Here is a 25565-nt window from a genome sequence, read left to right as displayed (position 1 = left end):
CTAATGAAATTGATTTCTGGCTTGATACACAACAAAGCTTTCATTTTATTATCTGGCTAGGGTTTGACCACATTAATTATCATTTTTTTCCAGGGTGGCTGCAAGTAATTGAGTTCCAAAAAGTTACTCTCGGAACTGATTGCTTTTTAAAAGCGCAGCTCCCACAGAAGTCCAACAGTCAACCTTAGATTTTTCATGGATGATTTTTCTTTGTTTAAGATGGAAACAATTCAGGACAGGAAAAGTATTTTTCTAGCCTGAAAATCTGAACTCAAAATGGGATTAGTTGGAGACTGTGAACTGGAAATTTGGGTGTGCCCAGATCATGCCATCTCATGCATTTGCTGCCTTGGTGGTTTTACCACCATTTGTGTCAGAACTCAGAACTGCTCTGAGTTTTTAATCATTACCACTGGCATAATTCTGACTGCCTCAGAGGACACACACTGCAAAAGCCTGTTCAAATCACTTTCTAACACCAGGTACCGGGGACTGCAAAGAGCCCACCTGGCACCATGCAAATGTGTGTCTCCCCAGGAGGCTATGTTCAGCCTGGGTGTGGTATACACCTTTAGTGTCAGGTGGAGATCATGGGCACACAGCCTGCTCTATGGCAAGTCAGGCAGTGGGAGGAAATTGTGGAAAGGAAGGACTGGGACTGCAGAGTGTAAGCAAGACTACAGGTAAGTCTCCCTGCCTCTCTGAGCCCTTTTCCATGAGGACAAAGTGAGGGTGCTATGTGGAGCTTGAGAAAGCTGACTGGGACTTTGAAGTTTACAAGGCATGTCTCTGTCTACAATATTACTGGTCACCTGGGCCAATGGGGGGCTTACGTGGAGCGGACAACTAAAACCTCAAGTTGGGACCATAGGGAGAGGGGACATTGCAGAGACCTCTCCTCTGACCCAAACTTAACCATCCTACCTTGCTGTTACTTCCCCCCAAATTACTACTATCCTCCAAGGCCCCATGAAAATGCCACCTCCTTCAGGAAGCCTTCTAAGATACCCCTAGACAGACTTACTTGCTTCCTCCCTCCATCACAGCACTCACCTACCTGCACTTCTCTTACCCAGACTAAGAAAGTCTGATCTGCCTTCATCTCCCCACTGGGCTGAAGGCCTGGTGCATGACAGGGACCCAGCACTGATAGCCATGCTGCGGACTTGTTTTTCAGCCCTGCCCTGAAAGTCTGGGCTAAGAATGTGGCAGGCTGGTCCCCAAGCTGCCTGGGCTGTGAGCAGCATGTGGGTTTTCAAAAGGAAAATAGTGGGGAAAAAAGAAAAAGGTTCTAATTAAAGCATTTATAATAAGCCGGCTTTGCCAAACCCAATTGTTTCTGATATCTCTTGGGGAAAGTAATCTTTAAAAAAAAAAAATCATTAAAATCAGCAGAAAGCACCCACAGCTGGAAGGAAGACGGTGGCTGCTCACTGGGCAGATCTGAGTCACTAAGAACCAGAGCAGAGAGGTCTCTGCTCCAGCCAAGCTGAAGTGTGTGCACGAGTGAGTGTTACACACACATAGCAAAACGTTCTTACAGCTTTAGCATCTCAACTGTGGGAACAAAGACAAGTGCTATAAAATCTGATATACAATTTTCTAAATCTGCCTCAAATATCAAGAACATTTATGGATAAAGAGGGACAAAACATACAGTGCTTATAGGTCTCAGAAAGGTAATAACCCTGGGATGAGAGTCCAGGCAGCTGGGCTACACCAGCAACTCGCCGAGGGACCTTGGGAAGGTCATTTACCCTGCCTGTGCCTGTTTCTCCACCTGAAAGTCAGGGTCTGAACCCTGATGATTTAAGACTCCTCTGGCTGTTAGGGCCCAAAGGGGAACAACGACCCTGCATCTGGGGATTTTGCTGGGTGAAGCTGTTGCTTGGAGTCCTGCCAAATGCCTCTAGGTGGGGGCTGATCCTGTTTCCTCTGGGGGCCTTTGCGTTATTTACCCAGCTCTAACTAAGCAAGATAAGACGACAGATGCTTTCCTGGGGTAAGCACACAGGCTCTGCAAATAACTCCACCTGCATTCCTAGAGCCTCTGAGTTTACAAAGAACTTTCACTTCCACAGTGTCCCTGAGCCTTGGGGCTGAGAGGCTCAGAGACATGAAGCTACTCGCTGGGTGACCCTCACAGACGGTGGAAGCAGGACTCAGGCTCTGGTTCCCCCCAGTCCTTCTCTACGTGGCTGCCCCTTCACTGATGGCAGATACAAGGTCTGTGTCTGTCGCCATGGCCTGTCCCTGAAGTACCCCATATGCCCTCTCCAAGTCCCCAACCAAGCCATTCCCAGATGGCTTTTGCAAAAATATTATTAAATAAGTCATATTAACAAGATGTTAGGAATGTGATTGGAAAGAAATGTTTTTCTCATTTGGACAGACCACCCAGTGCCTCGGAAAGGAAGCTGTCCCAGGGCACAAGAGGTTTCCTGGCGACGGACGGGCAGTTGGAATGCCGCTCCTGGCGGGCGAGCCACACAGGCAGATTTATGCCGGCTGATAGGAGATGATTAAAAACCAGCTGGAAATGTAATCAGGGTGGCTCAGCCACTGGAGGGGACCCAGGAGCTCTCGGGGGAGCGAAAGTCAACACTGAATGCCTGGTTTGGAGGGGGGAAGGGAAGAGACCCCGCGGGTTGGACAGGGAGACTCCCGTCCACCTGCACAGGCCCACTTGACACTGCTGGGCGGCGGGTGCTCTGGAGAGCGGGCTGGCAGCGAGATGCGGGCGCCTTTTGCCTCTGGACTTGGGGCAGGGGTGGGAGGGCAGCTGAGCTAGGGGAACGTGTTTTTCTGGGTCTTTTCAGAACTGACCATTCAGGTCCATGCTGTAGCTGGCAACACTGCCGCTGACCCAGCCATTCAGAAATCTGGACAGGTCCTCGCTTTCTCATCCTAACCAGTCCCACCACGACATGTTCTCCTTTCTCCTGCCACTGCCTGGCCCTTCAAGGAACTGGAACACCCTCCTCGGCAGCCAGTCCTTCCCTCCTGACCCACAGTCAGACGGGGCTTCTGAAAACCTCTGTCTGGCCAGCTGTGGAGGCCACTGCTGTCCCTCCTGAGTTGCTTCAGCCTCTCGTTCTGCCACCAGATCCTGAGATGCTCTCAGCTTCTGCTGCTTGAAGGCAGGGCCCACAGAGGAAAGTGACACCCGCAGTTGGGTCACTCATCCCAACACGGTCACTTCAGAGCCAGACACAGAGAGCTCCATGCTTTCAGACTCCAACAAGCTGAGGGAAGGGGCTTTAGGATCTCTGGCCTTTTACATGTCACCACTGCCCTGGGACAGGTGACAGAGAAATGCCTGGCGATGGGCTTGTGGCCCAGGTCCTGCTCAGAACACCTGGCTTCGGCCCTGGGACCCCACCATCCAGGTATCTGCTTGGGCCCTGACCGGGCTTCTCAGACTCTGTGGAGAGGAAGGGTGGGAGTGGTTCTGCTCGGAGGGGCTCCAGAGGACAGAAGGAGGGCACTGGGCTGCGTTAAAATCCCAGCTCTGCACTCACTTGCTGTGACAGTGTGAGCCCCAGATTCCATAACTGAAAATAAGGTATAGTTCCCACCCTTCTCACCACATCCTATTACAGTGGGAGAGCTTGCTATTTATAAGCACCAGCAACCATGCCAGATGCCCTGATGTGAGTCATCTCACTAAACATCTCAGCAGCCTGAACCCAGGCTCCCACAGCTCTGCAAACTGCAACTACAGTGGGGCATTCCCCCCCAAATCGTGGCTGCCCCTCAGAAGGGAAGGGGCCTATGACTGGTCTGGGGCCCCACAGCCAGTCAGAGGTGGAGCCAGGATTTGAACCCTGATCTCTTTCCACACTCCCCCGCCCACCACTCCAGAATCACAAAAGCACTGGGCATGGAGTCCTCGCGTTAATGGCGAGGGCACCATCCTTGAAAACGCTTTACCACTGGCAGGGATATTTCTCAGTAATTGTGACTACAGGGAAAGTCATCTATTATTCCTCACGGCATCTCTCGGTGGCGAGCCCTTTCATCCTGCAAGGCAGGATCCTGCACCTTCTGAAGTTCACTGTTTCTGTTGAGTCCCTTGCAAAGAGTGTTCGAGCAGCCTCTGTTTTGCCTACAGCTGCAGCTCCTAATTTCAGCATTTCCTTTAAACCCTTTAGAAGGAGAAAACACGCCGCACACTCATTGAACAGAAAGTTCATTTTTCCTCCATCAGCCCCAAAAGGACGTGAAACCCTCCATGCAGTGACAACAAAGATGTGGACCCTTGCCCCCTTGCCTCATCAGGCTGACTCAAATGCTGCCAGAAAACAGGGCCTGGCTGGGAAGCCAGGAGGTGGGCAAGCTTCCTCCCCTTTTTGGGCTTCAGTTTCTCCACCTGCACAGAGCACTGAACTAGGTGATCTAAAAGGTCCCTTTCTGTTCCTCAAATCAGTGTATCAGAGCTGTTACTCTGGCTTGCAAAAAAAAAAAAAAAAAAAAGCTTCCCCATCAGCTAAGGAGGAGACCACGTCAAATTCTTGTGAGAATGAGTATTCAACTCATGTCTGAAGACACGGAGGCAGAGCTAGAGGGGCAGCAGGACAGTGAGAAGGACAACAAGGAATGCCTGCTGAGGTGGTCATCCTCTCCAGCTACTCATGAGGAATTGGGAGATCAGAGAGGTTAAGTGACTTACTCAAGGTCACAAAGCCAGGAAGAGGGCAGCCTGGATTTGACTCTAGCTCTGCATCACTCAGACTCTCAGTCACAGTGATGTAGGATTTTCTCGAGTTGCAGCCTGCATAAACTCCAAAATCCCATCACCACAACGGGGAGTGGATGTGGGCAAGGAGACTTCTAGGTCAGACCTACACAATCTGCAAGGCTCTGGAGCACACAGAGCTCTCTCCTCAAGCTGTGGCTCTCCAAAGTCTATAACAGACAGTGAGCTACCACTCACTCACTGATTGAGCACTTACTGCATGCCAGGCACATGTTAAGCACTTCACATACACTGCCCCTTCATCGGTACATCTGTAAAACCCATTTTATAGATGATAAACTGAGGCTCAGAGATATTAACTCCCTTTGTCCAAGACCACTCTACTAGTAAGTGGCAGAGCTAGGGTTCAAGAGCCCAAGCCAGACTGATTCAGAGCCCGTGTCTTCTGCCGCACAGAGCTGCCTCCAGCCCAGGGATGGGGGAAGGGGAGGATGCTGGTGGCAGGATACATGTGAAAGTAGGATGCTTTCTCTCCTCTTGGGCTGCTGTTTCCTCAGCGTGGGCAGCTCCTCACTATGCCCACCCCCTACTGCCTCAATTCTCCTCGTTCTCTAAGCACCATGTCAAAGCCCCTCTCCCCCCACATGCAGGGCTGACCACTCTCACCAGTAAGTCTCCTCCCACCTCCTGCTATTACTGTCTGCCTGGGGTCAAAGTCAACTATCCCTGTGCCAGTCTACCTGAGCCATCAGAGCTCTTTACTTTTTTGGAATTTCCTCCTCCTCCAGTCCTCATACCCACCTGGCAGCTCAGAGAGGCACAGAGTCAGAGGGTCAGGGGGACAGTCGACCAGGAGCCCAGGGCCCCCTCTCCTCAGAGCGAGGCCCTGCCCTGGCTGCACACCCCTGCCTTCCTAGAAGCCTTGGTCTCAGGGGTAGAGCCAGGGAAAGGATGACTGATGATGGAAGTCCAGGCATTCTGGGGCTGGAGGTCATCCGGTGCAGGGAACCCCACAGCAGCTGGGAGGCCCTGTTTGGTCTGAGGGACCACCTGGGGGCTCACCTATAGGAGTGGGCAGCCACCATGAAGCCAAGTGTGTGGAGCCTTGGATGTTGACCCAACGCAGGTACTTAGATGGCAGAGGGAAGCTAAGTCTGTGCTCCCTGCTGATGGACGAAGGGTGAGCAGCCTTTCCTCACTCCCCACCCCCTCCCCACCCTGTAAACCTTTATTATGCCTTGCTCCTGGCTGTCAGCAGCAACAAACTAAGATTAATCACTTGCCTGCCTGCCCAGACCCAGACATGCCTACTGTTTGAAAACTCTCTCCTTTACTATATAAATCAATGAGGGGAGAGAAAGAAAAACAGCTTTAACAGAAATGTGCCCCCAGCGTGCAGCCCTCAGCTCCACCCGACCCCAGCTATACCCACCACCCTCCACTGCAGTCCCAGGAGGCATTTTTTGGTAAAGACTGACTGCCCAGCAGTCAGCACAAGCCCGTAGCTCCAAGCAAGAACCAGCCAGGTGTCTTTAATCAAGTCCGATAAATTGTCCCAACCCCTCCTCCCCTCCTTGGAGAAGGAGATGGGGCCTTCTCACCATCCTTGGGACCTAGGGGAAAGGCACCTCCCCCTAACCGTGGAGCCCTTAACCTGCCAGCAAATGTACTTATCGAACCCCAGACTGTTATTCTATGGGCACGGGGAGAAGACACTTGCAGTCATCCAGGTGCAGATGCAGCCTGGAGGCACCCCCAGAGCTTCTGACCAGGCCTAGCACTCTCTGCACTCTGCCACCTCCACGGCAATTTCTAACAGCTCTGGGAAAGTTGGGAGAAGCAGAGATCAGTATATACTGAGCACCTGCTGTGGGCCATGGGCAGGACATACCTGCCGAGCTGCATTATCTCTAGGTCATCCATCCCTAGGTATCTGTGGGGGACTGGTTCCAGGACTCCCCTTGGATAGCAAAATACAACAGTATAGTATTTGCATATAGCCTACCCACATCCTCCCATATACTTTAAATCATCTCTAAATTACTTATACTACCTAATACAATGTAATGCTATGTAAATAGTTGTTATACCATATTGTTTAGGGAGTAATGATAAGAAAAGAAAGTCTACACGATCAGTACAGACATCAGCTTAGGCCTGACTACACAGTGTACGTCGGCAGCAATGTAACATCTCCCCCTCCCCGAATATTTTCTACCTGTAGTTGGTTGAATCCATGGATGTGGAACCCACAGATACAGAGGGCCGACTATACTTCTTACAACAGCTTTAGGAGAGTGGCCTACACAGTTTTCCAGGTGATGATCAGGGAGGTATAGTCACTTGCCCAACATTACACAGCAGGTCAAAGATGAGGCCAGGATTTGAACCCAGGTGTCTCTGAATGCAGAGCCCAAACTTTTTACCTCTACATCTTGAAATGGGCTGCCCTGGATCTCCCCCTGGAATGCCTGCCCGCCTCCCAGCCTCTTGGCATATTTGTGCACACATGGGGGCAGAAGCGATGCCCCTTCCTCAACAGGACTCATGGTGCACCCAGGGTCACTGAAGGTTCTAGAATACAGCTCAGAGGACATGACTACACCCTGCTCAAAACCTTCAGGATGGCCCCTGCCCTACTGGTTAGAGCCCCAATTCCTCAGCCTGGTGACTGGGACTGTACCTTTCCTTGGCTCCCACTGAAGTGTTATTTGTTGCTTTTGCACAAGCTCTGTACTTCCCTGCCTCTGTGCCATTCCCTCTGCCCAGGCTGCCCACTCTGCCCTGTCCCCAGGTCTAAGCCCTGTTCATCCTTCCCATACCCCCTCTTCGGGTCCTTCCCTCTGTCACGGCCCTGAGCACCTACAGCCTTGGGTAGCTCTAAACACGTTGCTCCTTGACTTACGATGAAGTTATGTCCTGATAACTCATCGTAAGTTGAAAGTATGTTAGGTTGGAAATGCATTTATAATGCACTGTGAGATTCAGTGCTTGACCCTTGTGGCTGAGGGCCTGACTAGGAGCTGCAGCTCACAGCTGCTGTCCAGCACAAGACAGTATCGTACCACGTGTTGCTGGCCTGAGAAGAGATAAAAACTCAGAATCTGAGGTATGGTTTCTACTGAATGTAAATCGCTTTCACAGGATCGTAAAATAAAAAAACGGTAAGTCAAACCTTTCTAAGTCAGAGACTGTCTGTATATGAGTTACAGGTGTAAATATCTTCTCCCCTCCGGCTATGAACTCCCAGAGGGTTGGAGCTCAGGAAATAAGTGACACTGAATGGGGCAGAGCTTATGGGGGCTGAGGAAGGTTCTGGAATAGTCAAGTCTGAGTTGCACCCTGATGGAAACAGGCCAGACCCCAGAAGCCATCTCCTGAGGTTAGAATCTGGGCCACATTTGCAAGAATGTTGTACACTTTATTTTTGGGGATTTGAAAGCAGATGGCCCTTCTATTGAGGGCCATTTCCCCCACTGGGGTTGGGACTCTCACTGCCTAAAGAGAGGTGAGGCTGGGCTCCTGTCAAAGGAGAAGTAGCACCCTGAAGAAGCCTAAGAAGTGCTGCTCTGTCTCCCAGGCAGGGGCCCAACGCAGGCAGAAGCCGCCCCGCACACAGGGAGGGAGGCCCTGGCACTCATCCTGCTCCCTGCCCCCCAGCTGCAAGCCCTCCAGCTTTGAAGTCCTGTTTCCCTCATCTTGTCCAGATTCCTTTGCAAAAACTCATGGAACTAGAACTTGCAAAAAGCCATTCATAGTCCAAAATGCCTAAAGAACTCTTTTAATGAGATTTTTCAAGACTTTTCATCTCTTTTTCCCACTGCCTGCCTTTCCAGACAGGAAACTGTTAGAGTGTGATGTTTTCGTGCCAATTTCTAAAGGCTCAATCCTTTGCTTCCAGAGGCTGCGTTGAGTATACGCAGGGGGTCAGTGGTTGGTGTCAGGGCCACCGTGTCTGTCGGTAGCTGAGAGGGCGCCCTAAGGGCCTGTGCTTGGTCAAGCCAGGCTGTAGGTGGGGAAGAGGGAGAGTTTTGCAGAGGGGAGGGGATAAATGCAGTGTTCAAAGGCCATTAGTCAGGATCTCAGTAAGGTTGCTCCACAGGTCAGGGTGGAGGAGGGGTGTCCGCCACAGAGAGAACCGAGAGGCAATGGGTGGGCAATGCAGGTGCCGTCTTGGGCTGGTGCAGGGATCTGTCCAGTCCCCAGTGGGAAGCAGTTGCCATCTCTACTTGTCAGTGTGTTCAACTGCCAGCTGGGAAGGCTTCGGTCAATCGTGAGACCTCTATGGGTTTCAGTCTCCCCACCCAGGAAGCAAAGGGATTGGACTAGGTGGGCCTCTCAGGTCACTTCCAAGTTTGACATCTGATGACCTTCTGACCTGTATAAGGAATGCTTAGAAGGCGGTGGGAATCTGCTGCCTCTGCTCCAGCCTTAGCAAGGTCGTTCCACTGCCTCTACCCTGTGGTGAGGAAGAGGCTGTGACCTTGGCCCTCACCAGCCTGTGGGGCCATCCCGTGGGCCCATCCCAGAGCAAAAGCACAGGCCTCTACCATGTAAGGTGCCGCAGACATGCAGGGAGACTGGGTCGGGCAGAAGTAGGGTTTAAGCCCAGGGCAAGTGCCTGAGAGTGGACCCTGCTCTTCAGTGGCCTCATCACTAAGAATCGAGTCTCAACTCCTCACAAGGCTCTTCTGCACATCTGGGGCTTTGCCTGCGCTGTCCCCACCACCTGGGGAATACCTGCCCTCTCTTAAGGTTCAAGCGCACCTCCTCCCTGTAGCTTCCTCCTGACCCTCTGTGGCAGGGAAAGCTTATCCCCGTGCAAGGCCCTCTGTGCAGAACTGTGTGCATCATGGCCTGGGATGCACAGGCCAGACTGTGAGCTCTGCAGCCTGGGCAGGGCCGTTCTCACCTCAGCTCTTACTCTGCGGCCTTGTCCAGAGCCTGGTACAAAAGGTTCTCATAACCATCTGCCGAGAGGACGGAAAGGGTGGAGGCCCTGTCCTCTGAGGCTAGACTCCCCCAAGTTGTTTCTCCACTCTAGAATACTCTCATGGCAGGACCTAAGGTTTATAAGAAAACAGCTGGAATTCCGATGTGAATTTGCATCACACTCCTGCCAACACTGTGCATGGAATGCCACTCCCCACCCTGCACCGGCCAGGCAGGCCTTGGGAATCTGACAGCCCTCACGCCTCACTGTGCCTGCCAAAGCTGGCACTTGCCTCCGGCAGCCGGGATGTTTAGTCCCAGTTCCACTGGTGGTCCAGGTGATTAAGGCCAGGTGTTGCTCACTGGCTGGCAGACAAACTGGTCATCAGGAATTGGGGCTTCTTTAGGAAGCAAGCCCCCCTTCCCTTAACCAGCTGCCCACCCAGCCCTGGGATGGCCTTGCTCACTTCCCCAATTTTGGGCTTCCTCAAGGGAAAGCTGAGCAGGCGAGACTACCCCTCTGGCCTTTGGAATCTAATAGCTCTAGACAAACATGCAAAACTAAACCCTCCTCTCCCAGCATCTGTGGACAGAGACCAGTCATCCAAACTGGGCCTGACGCAGAGTGTTCTTATCTCAGGCCCTCAACCTCCTCCCCCTCCTCCCCTGGCCAGTGGCTCAGCCCACACACAGGGGAAATCTGGGGAGTCAGAGACACCTCAGCGTCAGAGGTGAAGGTGTCTCAGCAACCATCAAAGTCTGTCTCACTCTGGGCAGACGTGGATCCTGTGCCCCAGAGGGAAGGAACTCAACCAAGGTCACACAGTGAACAATAAGTGGCAGGACAGGACTGCTGTCCAGGATGCTGGGCAATAGGTCCCTTCTGTGGCTCTTGAGAATGGCCTTCAAAGAAACTGCAGGGCTGACCTGGGAAAGCAGGGGCAGGGTGGGGATAAAGTAAATAATGTTTACACTGCACTCGTTGGGCTGGAGGTGCTTTCTGTCTGTGAGAATATTGCTAGCCCCCTCCACCCAGGCACAGATGAGGATACTGAGGCTCAGAAAGGTGACATGACTGCCAAGCCCACAAGGCCAGGGAGTGGGGCAGCTTGTCCCCCGCTTTCTCCCTGCACCCAGCCCAGCCCATGGACTACAAGCTTGTTACTGCAAGGAAAAGTCAAGGTGCTGTCCATCCCTCGAGACGGGTCCTACTACCTGGCCCTCACGGAGGAACAGGTAGGCCTAGCATGGGGCATGCCATCCCCTCCTCTCTGGTGCATTCACTCAGTCCTCTTGGGAAGGCCCCTCTGGCCAGGCCCCAGACAATGGGATAAGAGGAGGAATGAGATCCCCTGAGGAGCTCAGAGGCTCCCAGGGTGATGGCTGCTTCACAGAGGAAGCCCAAGGGGTGGGCAGGAAGCCCTGGGTCAGCAGAGAAGGGTGGCCCCAAGGAGGCCACACCTTTGATATTACTGGCTTCCTTTATCTCTCCTACCCCAGAAGAGCACAATTCACCTTGAGATGGGACTGTGGAGATCTGAAAGCATCACTCATGGACACCAGGGTTGCTAGGTTACCACGACAGTGAGGGAGGGAGAGGGGATGCATGGAACAGTGAATAGTTGAGGACCAACTATGACCAACATGGCCAGTGGTGTGTACCTGGCTCTTGTCCCTCCACTGACCACCCTCTCCTGGCTTTGGCAGCCTACAGCCCAGCATCCCAGCCCAGTTGCTGTTTAGCTTATTGAATTTTCCTCAGCTGTGATCACTGAATGGATTCTTTAAGCTGCTGGGTCTGAGGGTGGACAATTAAGTATACAGGTGCCATTTGTCCTGAGCACTTTCCCAGCTGGTTAGAAATCCCCTCCATGTCCTTCCTGAAAGGTGGCCATCCAACACCTGGTGCACATCTCCATGATGAGACGCTCACTACCTATTAAGTCAGCGTTAGATTGGTCTAATTCTTGATCAGCTCTGACTGTTAGAAAACGTTTCTTCTCACTGAGCTAGAATCTGCCCGCCCATAACCCCCCATGTGGGGACCCAGACCACATCTGCTCCTACTGCGCCCTGATGGTCCTTGAAAGATCTATGGTTCCCACCATGTCTCAACACATCTTCCCTTCTCCAGATGGAATTCTAGGGAGTGCCTCTGTATCCTGCCCAAACGGCTCTGCAGTGTGTCACTCTCCCTCACAGAGCAGAGCCCAGCAGACCAGGTGGGGTTGGTTCTGAGCAGAGAGCATAGACCAGTCTCTCCTTCCTTGGCTTCACTGATCTTAGGGTGTCTACATGGTTGGCCTGCACATAGCCAGCAGCCCTCTCTCCACCACACGGCCTCCAATACCGGTGAAGAGAGCAGGAGGGAAGCAGAGAGGACTTCACTGTTCCTGGTGGTCTGTGCTGGCTGAAGAACCTGGGTTTTTATACCCCAGTTCTGTTACTAACTCTCTGCCTCAGTTTTCCTATCTGTACAATGGGTTTTATACAATCTGTTGGGTCTCATCTAATGATAGCACTGACTGATGAATCACTCAACCAAAAAAGTCTTGTTTATGTTGGGGCTGCCTAATCTGACAACAATGCCTTGTGGGCACTGACAGTTTTACACAAAGACTTGACAGTTTACAAAGCAGCCACAGATGCCACCACCAGAATTCTTCCCAGCTCTTCCCAGCGTTCCACACAACCTTTGTGAAATACCTAGAAATCAGACCTGTACCAAGAGCGACACAGACATAAGAAAAGGTCATTCTTACAGCAGCAGTGGGGTGTACTGAAGAGCCAAACAGCTGGTCTGAGTCCTGACCCTACCCTTTAGGCCAGCCATGGCCCCTTTCTGTGCCTCAATTTCCTTACCTGCAAAATGGGGACAATATGTTTTTCATCAAAGGGTTGTGGTGAGGTTTGAGAGAGACTACGTATCTTATGAGCTTCATACAGTCTCTGGCTCACAGCAGATGTGAAAGCTATTCTTGGTTATTTAATATAAATCCTAGGAAGAGGCCCCTCCTCTTCTGGGGAGGCAGAAACACAACATAAAGACCCCTCTGTATCCCAGGAGAGTAAGATCAAATTGAAAAACCCAGGCTTGAAATAACTCGTGCTGGCAAGTTTCCCGGGGGGACGCCGGAGGGTCTTTCTGCCAGACATTCGAGCTGTGCTTGCGGCTGCTGAGGAGGGCTTGGGGGTGATAGGGCTGTACTCACTTCAGGGACAGGGAGTAGTCATGCTTGCTGGTCTGACTGTTCCGGACAAGGTAGCTGCACTCCTTGCACAGTCGCAGCAGGTTCTCCGCATCCCCCCTGGTGATGGCTCCATGATACCATCTGGGGAGAAGAGAGAGGGTCAGAACTCTAGGACAGGACTCCCACAGCTGACACCGTGAAATCTCCTCTGTGAGGAGGCTCAGCCCCCTTGAAGGGCAGCTGTCACGCCCTAGGCCTCCTTGGTATGAAGCAGATGAGTGTGTGCACGCACGTCCAGCTATTCAGTAGGTATTTACAGAGTGCCTGCTGCCTGCCAGATCCTGGGGAGAGAACAGTGAACAAACCCACAGTCGCCTCCCTCATGAAGCTGACATTCTAGTCAGGGGCTACAGAGGAGATGACGCTGGGCTTCGGGCTTCGGGGTCTGGAGCCCTCAGTCGAGGCTGCTAATTTAAGCAGTGGCCAGGGAAGCCTTCCAGGAGAGAGTGACATTTCAGTGTGGACCTGAAGGAGGTGATGGAGGAAGCCCTGAAGGACATCGGCTGGAAAAGAGCATCCTGGCAGAGGGACAGGAAGCAAAGGCAGAGGCCCGAGGCAGAAGTGTCTGCTGAGTTTTGGAAACAGCAAGGAGGTCATTGTGGAGTGAGGCAAGGGGCAGGGGTCGGCAGTGAGGACCAAGAGGTCATGAGTCAGGGCCGGGTCTGGGGGCCTAGTGTGCAATGTGAGGATTCTGACTTTCTCCGTCTGAGTGACACCGAAGCCATCAGAGGGTATTGACAAGAATGATGTGTGTTGACTCTGTGACATCTGTAGGACAAGTGAGCAGTGCTTGTCACTCAAAAGGGTGGTCACCCCAATGCTCCTGTGGAGTGAATCTGGCATCGACTGGGCATGTGGGAATCCAGCATCACTGCTTTGGGACAGAATCAGAAGGAGCAGCAGGATCAGGAGGAGGGGTGCAGTGGCTGATGGCCTAAGGCCCCCAAATGCAGAACAAAAGGGGAAGAGTAATTGTTGAGAATGGAAAGGCTGAAGGTAAAAATCCAGTGGAAGAGCGAAGATCCTAAGATGGGTACACTCAGGACACATTTCTGTTTACATTACAGTCTCTGAAGGCAGGTGGTGAGAGACGGGGTGAGGAAGGGAACCAGAGGCTGGATCATGGGGTTCGGTCACTGTCCAGCCAGGTGGTCTGGGACAAGTGGCTTAACCTGGCTGAGCCTTGGTTCTCTATCAAATTAGGATCCCTTCCACCCGTTTTGGGGTTGAAGATTAAATGGGGTGATGCATAAAAGGGCTTATGCAGAGTCTGGGAGGGGGTGAGTTTCAATGAATGGCAGCTACGAGCATTAGCAAAACGAGGCTGAACTTCCACACGGCCAACTTCCCCAACGATCATATTTCAGGCTGTTGCCTGTGCCGGAGGCTGCATTTTAAATTCCCAGGTGTGAGCGGGGATGCTGCCTCCCGGTCCTGCCCTGTCGGCAGCCCTGAGAGTTCAGTTATGGACATTCTCTTAGAGAAACACACTGCACTCACACTCACTGCCTTTCACCGTTTCACTTCCTGCCATTCGCAAGGCAGTGCTCTCGACAGCTAGCAGTGGGGGTGGTGATGTGGTTATAGACAAGAAAAACCCAACCAGCTTTAGGAAAGCAAGGGCTGGAGAGTAGGTGTGAGTGTTCCTGTCCAACGAGTAGGTGACCGAGTCGCTGACCGCCCGCCCAGGAAGTGACCTCTCACAGGTCAGCCCTGGGGCTGAACACCTGTAGGGGAGACTGGCCAAGGGAAAAAGTAGGGAAGCATGCGGACCACAGACCCGCCTTTCTTTCTAAACCTGCACAGAAATGAAGAGGGACATGAAGTTGGGGGCTGCAGGGGCTGCAGAGGCACTTCCAGAGGCGTGAAGGCTCAGGTGAGCTTCAGAAAGGACACAGGACTGTAATTGGGAGAAACAGAAAGGATGGCGCTGACTAGAAACAACAGTTAACAGATCGGGTAAGATTGTTTTCTGGGAGATTTCACCTGTGTAAGATACCCCAGTGAGCTGACAAAAATCACTGTTTTATTAGGAGAACAAGTTCCAGCCATATGAAGCAGAGGTGTCCTCAGGGAAAGGCCTGGAAGTGGCCTTCAGGGAAGGGCTGCCTCTTGCCCGCCCTTGAGCACAGGAGCAAGTGGGCTCTAGGAAGGTGGTGGCAGTTGGGCCTCCCGGGGGGCTCTGGGTCCTCGTTAAGGGCAATCACTGGGGGGTCAACAGGATAAGCTGCTAGTTCCCCCCTGGGCTGCTCCAGCTCCTCCAAATGAGAGAAAGGCAGTGACCACAGTGGATTATCAAAGGAGAGAAGGGCCAAAGGACACTGAGGGGGAAGCCACTGGCCAGGAGAGAGGATGGGCCTGGGTGATCTTGTGGGAGCTGGAGCCAAATGCTGGCCCCAAGCAGACTCTGCCTGGACCCAAAAGCGAATCTAGGCAGGAGGACATCGCAGGGATGTGCTGGACTCAGTGGAGCTGGCCCATCAGGTCCAACATGGGGACTAAGATTCAACCATCGCCATCCAGCCCATCCAATAGCCATTAGCTTGTCCAATATTTACTCACTACTGACTCCATTCTTGATCTCATAGGGCCTATACAGGGAGATGGAGAACCAGCAAACAGATTCAGGAAATGATTTCAGATAACAAGTGCTATGCAGGAATACTGGGTTTGTGATAAGGTAATGACCTGGGGGTGGGGGTGGGGTGGCCAAGCCTACTTTAGAATGCAGGAGGCTTCCAAGAAGATGACTTCTGACCCGAGACTCCGCATGGTGAGTAGGAGCCAATCAGGTGAAGAGTTAAAGAAAACATACTCTGCAGAGGAACCAGCAAATGCAAAGGTCCTGAAGTAGGAATGAGCTCAGGGTGCTCATGGAGCAGAGACGCAGCAAGGAAGGTCGGGCACTGTGAGCCTGGGAAGTGGTACTAGACCAGGGTAGAGTGGGAGGTAGGGCCCGGTTCCCTGAGGCCTTGTGGGCCAAGGGAAGAAGTCTGATTTCATTCTAAGCATAGTGGAGGGCAATGAGAGTTTTAAAACGACATGTCACTCGCTCTGGATGATCTTACAAAAGGTCAACCGGACTGCCCTGAAGAGGGGCCAGAGGGGAAATGAAGCAGGATACAAGTTAGGAAGCTTCCACAGTGGTCCAGACGCAGAGGTGAGAGGAATGAACAGATTTGGGCTGTATTGTGGATGGATAATTGGCAGAACTTACTAATGGTTTAGATGTAAGGCAAAAAAAGAGGACTGAAGATGACTCCAAGTTTGTGGCTTGAGCAACAAGGTAGACGTAGTGCTGTTTACCGAGGTGGGGAAGCTGGGGGAAGAGCTGAGTGTCTAGGAGCAGATTAGGAGCCCAGATCTGAACACGTTAAATTTGAGATGCCCATTCGTCAGCCATGTGGAGATGCCAAGAAGGCAGCTAGATGTGGGAGTCGGGCGTTCTGGGAGAAGTGTGGGCTGGGGACGTGCACCGGTGAATCACCACCAGGATTCTAAGGAGACAGCCCAGGGAGAGTATGTGGTTGGAAACTGAGCCCGGGACAGTCCATCCTTCAGGCCAAGCTGAGGTGAGGAGCCAGCAGCCAGGGAGGCAGGAGAAAAACCCAGAGCAGTGTGTGTGTGAAGGAGGGAGCCGTCTACTCTGCTGACTGCCATGGAGGACAGGAGGTCACCTGGTGACCTGGGAAGGAAAGGGAAGCAAACTGTAGTGGGTGAGAGAGAAGGGGAGGTGACGAAAAGGAGAGAGAAAGTGCCGGCAGCTCTATGGGGACTTTGTCCATTCATCAGACAGCTATTTATTGGGCACCTATTTTGTGCCAGGCAGTGTTCTACACACTGAGGAAACAGTGGTGACCCAAACAAGTTTCTGCCCTCAGGGAACTTATGGTCCCAACAGGAGTGGGAGCTATATTTCATTTATTTATTTACTTTTAAGAAGTTGTGGTTTTTTTTAAAGTTTGTGCCCTGGCTGGTTTTGCTCAGTGGTTAGAGCGTCGGCCCATGGACCAAAGGGTCGAGAGTTCGCTTCCCGGTCAAGGGCACATACCTCGGTTGCAGGTTTGAGCCCCAGCCCCGGTGGGGTGTGTGGGGGAGGCAACCGGTCGATGTGTCTCTCACATCGAGGTGTCTTACTCTTTCTCTCTCCCACTCCTCCCTCCCTTCCACTCTCTCTAAAGATCAATATGTGAGAATTCAAAAAAAACAACTGTGACTAGAACATGTTTATATACTGATGATAATCATGACGCAGGATGGAGGGGCTGTGGGCTGTCTCCAGGCGGCGGGGAATGGGGCTGTTCCTTGAGCACCTGAGCAGCTTTCCCATCGTCCCAGGAAGGACAGCAGGCAGTGTGGGTGCCCAGGCAGATGTGTGAGTGCCCATCCTCAACAGCCCTCAGTGTGTTAGCCCCCATCCCCCTTCTCCCCTGTGCTAGGGCGGAGGAGAGGCTGGGACTTGGAGGAGCCTCTTAAACTCTGAGGCATCATCAGCCAGGTGGGGATTAGGTGATCCTCTCTGTCTGGGTCACCGGCTGTGATGGAAGTGGGATTTTACTTGAGCGCACCTCTTGGTGATGAGTCAGGAACTTCATAGGCCAGAATAATCCTGGGAAGAAGAGATGACGGGGAGGGAAAGCCAGCCATGACTCTGGACTTGGCCAAGGGCCTTGTCAGGCGGGAACAGGAAAGCGAGCAGAACTGCCTTTGAGGGCCCCAGCCTGGCGAAAGCTCTGCCAGAGGGTGGGAGGAGGGTAGGCTGGGCTGCTGACCCCAGGCAGACCTGGGTCAGGATGTACACTGAACAGCTCCTGGCATCTCTGGATCACATTGTTTGTTGATTAAAAAGTACACAGTTTGATCAGATATAAGCAAAACCTGCCACCCAATCTGCGTGGCTATGAGAAATGATGAACACAATGCCTGCTGTGAGCTATCCCCCCACCCATGTGCTCAGTACAGCAGGCACAGGGCAGGCACAGAGCAGGCTGCAGCCTCCCCAGCGGATAGCACATGCTTTAAAAAGGCACACGAGCACATGACATCATCGGAAAACCCTGCATCCTGCTCACCGGGCCAGCATTTCCTGCGAGGGATGCACTGTCAGCCGTGCTGAGACCAGAATCCCTAGGGTGGGGACTGATATAGTTCATGATCCACATGAAACAGTCTTACGAAGAACCAGCTTAGTGTCAGCTAATCTCTTGGAGGATTGAGTGCCTGCTCTGTGCCAGGCATGTGCTACGGGTGGAGGCAAGAATGTGCATGAGGAGAGGGAAGTGAGGGGAGAGTCACAGGGCTGGAGTTCAAATCCTGCCTCTGCACTGGAACCCTGAGAGTCTAGCAAAGGCTCTGCCCCTCTTAGAACCCCGATTTTCTCATCTGTGCAATAGGGATGATAAGCCATTTATCACACATTTGCTTGTTAAGAGAAGGATACACCTGAAGGTACCAGCACAACACTCGGGACCTGCTTTATCATGTTCCTGGAGCTCACTGTAGTTCAGGTGTGTGGAACACTGAGAAAATGCAAAAGCGATCTGGGGCAATTCACCGAGTGAGCAGCAGGCTTGGGATATGGGACTTTGTCCAGGAGGTGATGGGGAGACACTGAAGGTTTCAGAGAAGAGCAGGGACCTGCACACATTCAGACCCTGGCAGAGAAGGGAGATGGTCATCACTGTCAAGGGGAGGGCAGAAACGGGCCCGACCGGCAGTGCTGGGGAGAAGTGAGGAGGAAGAGGGCTGAAAAAACTCAAATCAAGAGTGTTGAGGCCTTGCCCAATTAATACCAAGCAGATGTGGGGCAAAAATGTCACAAGCTAGAAAACAAATCTAATTTACAATCAGGGGACAGGATTTAGTATACATATAGCTACAAAAACCTCATTTACTGCATGATGAAAACAGACACTGGGATGTAAGAGGAAGGGGTGAACTGTGTCCCTCTTGCTAGTCATCAGAGGTAAGGGAGGTGAGGCAGTGTGGACGGAGGCGGCACCTGGCTGGGAGTGAGACACGCGCTCCAACCCTGTTCTGCCACTGGCCTCATGGTGGCCTTGACCTTCCATGAGCCTCAACCTGCCCATCTGTACACAGGGGCAGGGTAGGGAAGGGCATAGACTAAAAGAGCCCTGTGGCCCTAACATTTCTTAGTCTGTGAATTTTTAAAACAAGATAAAGAAAAATAAAGGGAAGAGCAGTGATGCCATGAACCAGGAGTGGAGGTTGGGCTTTGCACCTGAGAACTTACATTTGCTTCTCCAGAGGGACAGCAGGATCCACTCTTTCTCCCAGGATCCCACAGAACTCGGGGCTCCCATGTTTGATGGGCTTGAAGCCCCCTCCGGGAGCTCGAAGCTGGCGCCGCCGGTCCCGGGAAGGAGAGGGGGATGACTGTCGTTTCTCGTTGCCGTTGAACTGGGCTGTGGGGGACAGAGAGAGAGTGCATGGTTACCTGAGCTCAGCCTGAGGAGTTCCTGGGTGGCACAGAGGGGTAAGAGTCGATGGACTGTTCTCACTGGAGCTTTATAATTTGTAGGAGGAAGAGTTCCAAACAATGAACAAACATGGCTCAAAAGATGTGAACTTAACACAGGGCATGAAGCTGCTGCTAAAATAAAGCCAGGTGGTACTTTCAGTGGGCTGGTAAAATCTGCAGAGGCATTGAGCCCAGCCTTATCCCCACAGGAAGGCCCCTGCAACCTCCAGCAAGGGGTGGGTGGGTGGGGATGGCACTGCAGCGGAGGCTCAGTCCCCTGGACAGTTCTAATTTTGTGCCAGAAACCTGCCTCCAAGTGGCTTCTCTCCTCCTCCCATTTTCCTATCCCAACTGGGGTTGCACCGGCCACACTGGTCCCCCTTCTCCTGGGACAACCCTACACAGTTCCAGTCAGGGTCATTTGGCATCCCCCAAATCACTCAGTGCCCCCTGTGTGGGTCCTACACAGCCCTGCCCTGGAACCAGCCCCCAGGTGAGGCCGGACAATGTCTGTCATAGGAAGACAGGCTCTCCCACATGCTTTTGTCCCTTGCTGGGCCTGTGGGAACATCGTTCACTCCCATGGGCTTGGGGAAGATGCCACTTGAGGGCAGGACCCTGGAGATAATGCACAAAGATTAGAAAACACTGAGCTGAAACCGGAGCTGCTGGAATATTCCCGGAGACCAGAGAGTCTACCTTGCAAGTTTCTCTCTGGGCCCCAGTTTCCTCCTCTGAAAACCAGGGATGAGAACTGCACCCACCTCGTGGGGTTGTTGTGAGGCTGCCATCACGTGATGCACACAGAGCTCTCAGCAGCGTGCCTGGGTGTAGTCCGTGCTCAGTGTTATTATACTTACTTTTCATACCATGTCTGCTCAATGTGGACACGGTACTAGTCACCTCATGTAGCTACTGAATCAACCTGAGCTCCTCTCCTCTCCTAAGCCTGCCCTAGCTGGCTGGGAGCCTTGGCTAAGTTAGTTAACCTCTCTGAGGCCCCATTTCCTCAGTCACCAGGCTGCTGTGACCACCCGATGAGGGAATCCATCCTAAGGGCCCGGTACATGCAGATGCTGAGTAAACCGGGCCGGGGCCTGCAAAATAAGGCTCCCAAAGCCATGTCCAGCTGCCGGCCAACACATACATCTTCGGCCAAGCGACACATCTCCCTCCCCTCCAAGCACAGATGTGGCGAGCCGTCCTCTGACCCCAGCCGGACATACAGCCATCAACCTCACATTCACAGAAGGTGGTGGGAAAACCCAGCCTGTCTGTGGTGACTGCTGTCTATGAGGACTGAGGATGGGAATGAACCTGTTCTATGACTGAGACAAAACCCTGCATCAGGTCTGCGAGCACCTCTATCCCTCCAAACACTCTATCAGCCACTAAGGAAAACGGCAGGGAGATTCCTGCCAGACATGTCGGACCCACGTGTATGTGGTCACCTTCAGACTGCAGTGGGGCCCAGCAGGCCATCCATTCACCTATCTCACTTCTAAACACTCATGCACACGGGCCAAACACAGTTCGGGGCTGGGAAAAAAGCAGTGAGCAAAACAGAGCCATCCCTGCCTGTGGAGCTCAGAGCCCAAGTGAGGAGAGACAGACAGTAAACAAAGTCAGTCAGAGCCACAGCACACCAGCTGGTGGTAAGTGCTGTGGAGAAATGAAAGCGGGGCAGGGAAGGCCTCTCGAAAGGTGACACCTGAATAAATTCCTGAAGGAAAGGAGGGACGAGCCATGTGGACATCTGCCGGAAGAAAGGACATTCCAGGCAGAGGGAAGAGCAAGTTCAAGGGCCCTGAGGTGGGAACATGCCTGGGTGTTGGAGAAACAACACAGCCCGGGGCGACTGGAGGGTAGTGGGGGTGGGAGGAGGTGAGTGGGAGGAAGCTGGGCTTTGTGGGCCTTGGGAAGGACTTTGGTTTTATTCTGAGAGGAAAGGAGAGCCATTCTGATGTTATGATGGAGAAGGTTTTAACCTGGCACCTTTTATAACAGGATTGCAATACTGAAAAGAGATAGAGGGCAAGGGTTTATGGGAACTCTCTGTACTTTCTGTTCAATTTTGCTCTGAACCTAAAATTGTTCTTTAAAAGAGTTTATTTTAAAAAAAGAGAGAGAGATGGAGGGGAGCACAGGGAGAGGAAGGTATTGCAGAACGGGCTGGCCTTGGAGCCGTGCATGGACGTGACAGTGAGTGGTCAGATGCAGGCAGGGACACAGGACCTGTCCCTGTATTCAGTATGGAGCGTGAGAAAAAGAGGAGACAACAGGCTTCTGGCCTGAGCATTGGACTAACCAGGATGGGAAAACCCCCAGAAAACTCCAGTCTTCGTGAGCAGCCTGGATGTCAGGACTGGCAGCATGGAGCAGGGACAGAGTGAGGAGTGCTGGGACGCCTGCCCTCCTCTCTGTCCACAGTTCTGTGCGGTGTCCAACAATAGGGACATATAAGACAGCAATGACCTCAAGGCCCTTCTAAGGAACAAGTCCTGGGGTTGCGTGTATGAGAAAGCCCTCTTCCATCTGGCTCATGAGCTGGGCTTTCATAGAGGGTGTGAGGGGGTGAAGCCCAGAGCTAGTGCCTTGGCACACATGTCACCATGGGCTTCTCCCTGGCTTCCCAGCAGCCAGGCTTTCCCACCAGGGCTCCTGCTGAAACACACCAGCATGAAATGAGGTATTTTTTTTTTTTGAGGCAGAGGAGGGGGTTAGGAAGAGGTGAAGCAGGTTCTGACCTGAGCCACCTACCTTGCAGAGCCCTGGAAGGCTGACAGTGGGCAGGGGAGAGCACTGGGACCAGGTAGACAAGTAAGTGCCTCGTCAGAGAGCCCCTTTCTAAACAGCTAGGACTTGATCCTATGGATGGATTGAATCAAGAAATTCCATTCTCAGACTGGGTTTTAGAGTCCTCTCTGACTACTGATAGAGGGTGGGTTTGGGGCAACCCTGGAGACAGGGAGACCAATTAGGGAAGGCGATGAAGGCCAGATCCCTCAATGATGGGAGGAATGTAGGAGGTGACAACAGGGAAGAACTCTGTGTGATGCCCCATTGAGATGGAGACCTGGGCACAGCAGGAGATGGGAGCATGGGGCATGGGACTGTCCTGTGCTCCTCCACGATGCCTCCCCTTCCCTCTGCTCAATTTCTGGTTGTCAGGAACAGAGAGGAGGCAGCAAGCTAAGGGGCATGGTGTGGGGAGGGTCTAGGTGAGAATAAGGTTGGAGGCTTAGTTTTCCCACAAGTGGAGGAGGGGGAGAGACCATATGAATTGTAAGGCATTTCACCTCTGACAACCTGGGGCTCCACTGGCTAAAATCAGAACTTAAGTATTTCTGCCAATATAAATTCCCCCTACACATCTCCTGGCACAGAAGGTGAGAAGAGAGGCATGAAGCATGAAGCATGGATTGGGGAAGAAACCCAAGCTCTTCAGAACTGCCAGCAACCTAGCTAACTGTCCAGCCTAGGATCTTACCGTGCCTCCTCCAGGCCCTATCCTCTGTCTGAATTATCATGGCATGCCCCTCTAGCCCACTCTGCCAACCTCTCCACAGACTGATTGTACCTGCCCTTCAGGGGTCACCTCTTCTAGGAAGTATCCCCTGACCTCAGCCCCTCTCGAGACTAACCTTGATTTCAGCCTATGGTATCCTAATTGCCAGTTTCCCTGCTGGCTTCCCTGCCTGGCTCCCCATGAGCCCCTCAAGGGCAGGGGCTGTACCACATTTGCCCCTACCCCCCTGCCTAGCACATGCCTGCAACAAAACAAGTGCTCAACAAAAGACTGAAAAAACTTAATAAGCTGCTGTTTCACTTTATTGGGGAAAAATATCAGTTTTCTTACCAGATAAATTGGATGAAACCTAATAACATCCCAGTCAACACTAATTCCCTGCTGAATTAATTTATACATTCACTTGCACGCTTAATAACATAGCCATATATTTTAGAGAGAACAGGTGGTGATGAACGACAGGCTTAATTAGGGAAATCATTTCACCTAAAATAAAAATATACAAACTCCAAGTGCAGCGATTCAGGAGCAAAAGAAAAAAAACCCCACATGTTAAGAACAAAAGCTCCAAACTGCCTTCATTTCTTCTAATTAAGTTTCTCTTTAATCTGCAATTTAAAATGGCAATTCTTTTAATTTAGTGATTTTCTGCAAAAGATAAAGGAAGACACAGCCTTCAAAAGAATATGTGCATTTAGAGAAAAAAATATGCCACCCCTGCAGAGCCCTTAGAATGACAGGACCTAATTAATTCCACCTTTAGGCAATTACAAGTGGAAGTCAGAGTTCTCTGGGAGGGTGGGGAGACTGAGATGGGCAGGACCAGACCCCCTCGGCGGTGGCAGAAGCCTCGGTGACAGGCTCCACCAGCCTTTTTCTCCAGGGCAGGTGAAAAGGCCCCTCTGTGATGCCTGAAATGTTCTTCCAAAAGTTCTAGTCTGATAACAGACCTCATCCATTAACACCTTGCTGACTGGTCATGAGATAGATAACTTGTGTCTGCACTTACATTAATTTAAGTAATTTTAAACACCTTGCTGACCAAAGTAGCCGGCGGCACGGGCGAGTCCTGGCTTGAAATAGCGGGTCAGCAAGGTGTTTCCACGACACAGCGCAGGTGCTGGGGGGGAGCACCTGGCACTCATTTTACTTCTTTCCCTCTCCTGCCTTGTCTGTCCCTAAACCTAACGCAGGGCTTGGCATGCAGACAGTGTTTAGTAAATGTTTGCTTAGATGAAGTAAATGTGTCCTTCCGGGTCCAGGTCCTTTCTGTTTATGGTTTAGGGCTGGCCAGAGGACAAGTTCCAAAAAGCCGATGGGCCTCTAAAGCACAGCTCTGCTGGGCTCACCGACCCTCGCTGGCTCCCAGTGCTCAGGACGGAGGGCAGACTCCTCACTCTGGTGCTCGAGGTCCTCAGTGACTTGATGCCAACTTGACTCGGATACATTTTCTCCTACAAAACCCCTCTGGGCTTCACATCTAGCCCAAAGCTCCAGTCACAGGAATGGCCAGTCCCCAAATCCATCACCAGCCTTTCTGCCTCTAGGCATTGTCTGTGCCTGCCCTCTAGAAACGTTTCTTCACTATCTGTGTAAAAAAGTCCCAGCATTCTTCCAAGTTCTGCTCCAACGCTGCCTCGTGGGGCAAGTATTGCCCTAGACCCCCGCATGGAATTCCTTTCTCCTCTTTTGGGCCCTGCCTTGGTCTGATCCCACCCGTCTCTAGGACAGTGCAGTATGGAGGTGTCTTCTCAGAACCCAACGGAGATGGGGCATCGTGCCTCAGCTCCTCTGAACCTCCCCACACCCATCACACAGCCAGCTCCAAAGAAAGGCCAGGCACTGGAAGAACTGCAGTGGCTCAGCATCATGGAAAGGGTGTGAGCTTTTGAGTTAGGAAGACCCAGGTTTGAATTCTGCCTTGCCATTAATTACTGTGACTTGGGGCAAGTTTCTAAAACTCTCTTGAGCCAAAGCTGCCTGTTTTGTAAAATAGGGCCGACAATACCCAGAGCATAAAGGATTGTGGAGGTGGTTAGTAACAGACAATGTCCCAAAGCCCAGGCAGGCTCCCTGTACATGGTGGTCCCCCTCCCCATAGCTGCACCCATGCTCAGAACAGCTCCCCTTCATGTGCGCAAGAGGATAAGGGACCTTGTATTGGAAGTCACCCTCCCTCAACCTCTGCTGGAATTCCTGTCTAAGGGGAAGCTCCAAGAGGACAGAATGTGATCTGTTTTGTTCACAGCTGAATCCCCAATGCCTAGAACAGTACCTGATGTATATACCGTAGATGCTCAATATCTGCTGAGTGAATGAATCTCCACCCAGGTCAGCAGGACCATAAAACCTCCATCCAGCCTCAAATTACTTTAAAAGTTTTGAAAAACGGCCTAACCTTTACTGAGTGCTTTCTGTGCATGGGCAGGCACATGTGAGGACCTGATATGGCATTCTCCTCTGACTCTCACAGTGAACCCAGGTGGGCAGGTGCCACTTTGTCCATGTTTTTACAAATGAGGCCTTTTACAAGCAATCTGCCCAAGCTGTCAGGAGCAGGTGCCACGCAAGGGAGTGGGCCCTGGACCCCAGCCCTTGACCCCTCTGCTTTGGGATTGAAGACCTGGGCGGCCTTCCTTCATCTGAGGGTGCCCCAGAAGTGCTTTTCCCTAG

At 52.2% G+C, this 25565-nt stretch overlaps 1 protein-coding gene across 1 annotated transcript in view; it reads right to left on the bottom strand.

Annotated features, from left to right (window-relative positions):
• Nucleotides 1-25565, bottom strand: part of SHB (SH2 domain containing adaptor protein B) — a 124277-nt gene that overhangs the window by 11792 nt on the left and 86920 nt on the right. The window contains exons 4-5 of the mRNA XM_081150972.1: nt 19136-19307; nt 12844-12963 (exon numbers count right to left, since the gene is read on the bottom strand). Coding sequence (XP_081007098.1) covers nt 12844-12963; nt 19136-19307 — 292 coding nt within the window. The remainder of the gene's footprint in view (nt 1-12843; nt 12964-19135; nt 19308-25565) is intronic.

Source organism: Miniopterus schreibersii, assembly GCF_964146895.1.
Source record: "Miniopterus schreibersii genome assembly, chromosome: 11".
NCBI classification, from domain to species: Eukaryota; Metazoa; Chordata; class Mammalia; order Chiroptera; family Miniopteridae; genus Miniopterus; species Miniopterus schreibersii.
Note: the sequence above shows the minus strand (reverse complement) of the source record. Positions and strands in the feature narration are given on the sequence as shown.